The sequence below is a fragment of the Triticum urartu genome, chromosome 6 (genome assembly GCF_003073215.2).
Source record: "Triticum urartu cultivar G1812 chromosome 6, Tu2.1, whole genome shotgun sequence".
Taxonomy (NCBI): domain Eukaryota; kingdom Viridiplantae; phylum Streptophyta; class Magnoliopsida; order Poales; family Poaceae; genus Triticum; species Triticum urartu.
This window is the reverse complement of record NC_053027.1, coordinates 163918249-163920720: the sequence shown is the minus strand read 5'-3', so window position 1 is coordinate 163920720 and position 2472 is coordinate 163918249. Positions and strand designations below refer to the sequence as shown.

General features: G+C 50.6%; 1 protein-coding gene across 1 annotated transcript; it reads right to left on the bottom strand.

Moving 5' to 3' along the window:
* Window positions 1-1009: 1009 nt before the first annotated feature.
* On the bottom strand, window positions 1010-1877 carry LOC125515078. The gene has a single exon (XM_048680498.1). The coding sequence runs from the start codon at window positions 1789-1791 to the stop codon at window positions 1216-1218; it is 576 nt and encodes a 191-aa protein (XP_048536455.1). The 5' UTR covers window positions 1792-1877; the 3' UTR covers window positions 1010-1215.
* Between the last annotated feature and the right edge of the window lie 595 nt (window positions 1878-2472).

Below are 2472 nucleotides of genomic sequence, written 5' to 3'. Positions count from 1 at the left end.
GCGCGGTCTACCTCTTCGCCAACCCGGTGCACCATTGACAGACGAAGCATATTGAGCTCGATATTCACTTCGTGCGCGAGCAGGTTGCCCTTGGCCGTGTTCGGGTTCTCCATGTGCCAACGACGCAACAGTTTGCTGATGTGATGACTAAGTGATTGCCTACTCCCGTCTTCGAGGAGTTTCGGTCCAGTCTCTGTGTCTCCGGCGACGCTTCGACTGCCGGGGGGGGGGGTGTTGAGTATGTGTTTTGTATTGCACGTGTATTGGAGTTGTGCCCCACCTCCTAGTCTTATATAGTTGAGATAGAGGCCTCCCCTTGTATTATATATACATGCACCAGCACCCCATCAATACAATTTTTATTGTATTGCAAACTTTCCCGTCTACAGGTCCGTCGCGCAGGTATCATCAGCCCATACGTAGGCCACCACTTTTGAAAAGTGTTTGGTGGAATGCCTATGCTAATTTTTTGTCTCCTCTTTGAAGCAATGGTTTCGGACATGAAGCACATATACAAGCACTATGTTGCATCATCCGACGACTCGTCTATTGAGGAAGATTATGCGGATGCAACAACAATGATGCAGGCGGTGCTTGCAAACGCCGAGTGGGGCGGAGAGCATGTTCTCAATTTTAAGGGTTTCGATCAAGGGCCATCCACTGAATTGGAACATGGCGCATGTGTACTTGACACTTATGGATGACTAGTTGTCATCGATTCCTTTTTCACTCCTCTACAATGACGTGCAGTCCTACGATGACTATTTCATTTTAAAGAAGAATGCCGTAAGAATGGTTGGATTCTTTGGCTATAAGAAGTGCACCATTATATTGCGGATACTTGCATACATCACGACCGTAAATTTGTGAGACGAGTACCTCCGCATGTCAAAATGCATATGCAGAGACAGTGACATTTACAGTACTTGCATCGTAGCAGGTAAAGCAGAAAAAAAATATACCATATAAATTTTGCGCAAATAAACAAAATACCATGCAGATTAGTAGGTAACAAGTCAAGAATCAGTTTTTGGCATTCATGATAGCTTTTGCCACCGGGAGATATTTACAATCTCTTTCCCCCCTAAATCTACAAAAATCAGTTCAATACTATTGACTTAGGCTTAGGCCGTTGGGCCTCAGGAATTAAGAATGGTTCCAAATTGGAGGAACAAAAATCAAAAGCACTGTTTTTCTCTTGGAGAAATGCTTGAGTCAGTCAGCAGCCTCCTGTATGATGCTCAGAGCCCGCTTCAGCCTCAGCCGCGACCGCGCGGCGAGCTTCCCGTTGCTCTTCTTCGCCGGACTCACCGACACCGCGAACTCCCCGAGGGTCCGCTCGTTAAGCTTCTCGTTGAACATGACGTCCTCGCAGTCTTCCACCTCCTCGCGCACCGGCACGACGCGAAGGTTCTTCTTGCCGCCGCGCCGCTCAGGCCTTTTGGCGCCCGCGATCGCGGCGCTCGCGCGCACGGCCAGCGCGGCCATGTCGGCGCTCGAGAGCGGCCGTCTGAGAACCGCCGCCGGGAGCAGGAAGTATATTTGTCCCGGCCGGAGCAGCTCGTCGGAGGCCAGCGCCGGTGGGGGCTCGTTGAAGTAGAGCGCGTCGGAGTTGCACACGAAGAAGGAGGCGGCCTCGCCAGCGAGAACGTCGGAGACGGCGACGCGGGGAGTGGCAGGGAGCTCCTTCAGCGAGCCGTCGGCGGCGATGACCCTGACGGACGCCGGCTGGTGTGCCTGCTCCGACAGGCTGCCTCGGTGGTTGGAACTGCTGGAAACCTTGGCGCCCATGGTTTCTTTGCGGTTGTGTAGTGTGAGAAAGTGAGATTTTTCTTTCGAGTTCGTTAGAACTTTGGATGTCGAGATTAAAAAGGATGGTGGCGTATATATAGAAGTGGGTGGTGAGCATAGGAGAAGTGATAAGAAAAGGAGACAGGACTTGTCACTCTAGTCCCTTGCTTCTTGTCCAATTGTGAACATGCACATGCGCTACTTAAAAATTACTAGTATTTGTCAATATTATTTGGACATGCTGGAGAAGTCGTAAGTGTCGAACTGCATACATAAATATACTAAAAAGTGAACTGGTTGTCCCGTTAATAATGAGTACTACGAAAAATCTGAAGTGACTTGGATATATTGTTGCCACACTTGCTAGTGCTCGCTAGTATGCACACATCACATTGCATTGGTGAAGCTCCAATTTCCTACCCATTTGCAAAACACGATTCTCATGGGGACAGGCATACAAAAGCAATGAGATGCCGAGAAGAGGAAAGCTGCCGTGTGCGCTGACAAGCAAAGGCATGGCAGCATTGCGCGCATGGGAACCCGACAGCGACGACTATTCCTCCGCACGCGAAAGCTACTCATTCCTTCCTCCGTGACCAGTGACGCTGACCCCCAGTCAACACCTCCGGAGCTCCCCGTGGGGCCCACCTGTCACTGTCAGGCACCGCGCGGTCGCGTGAA

What these genes read in the sequence shown, in the direction of transcription:
- LOC125515078 (XM_048680498.1), bottom strand. Translation starts at nt 1,791, where the DNA reads ATGGGCGCCAAGGTTTCCAGCAGTTCCAACCACCGAGGCAGCCTGTCG.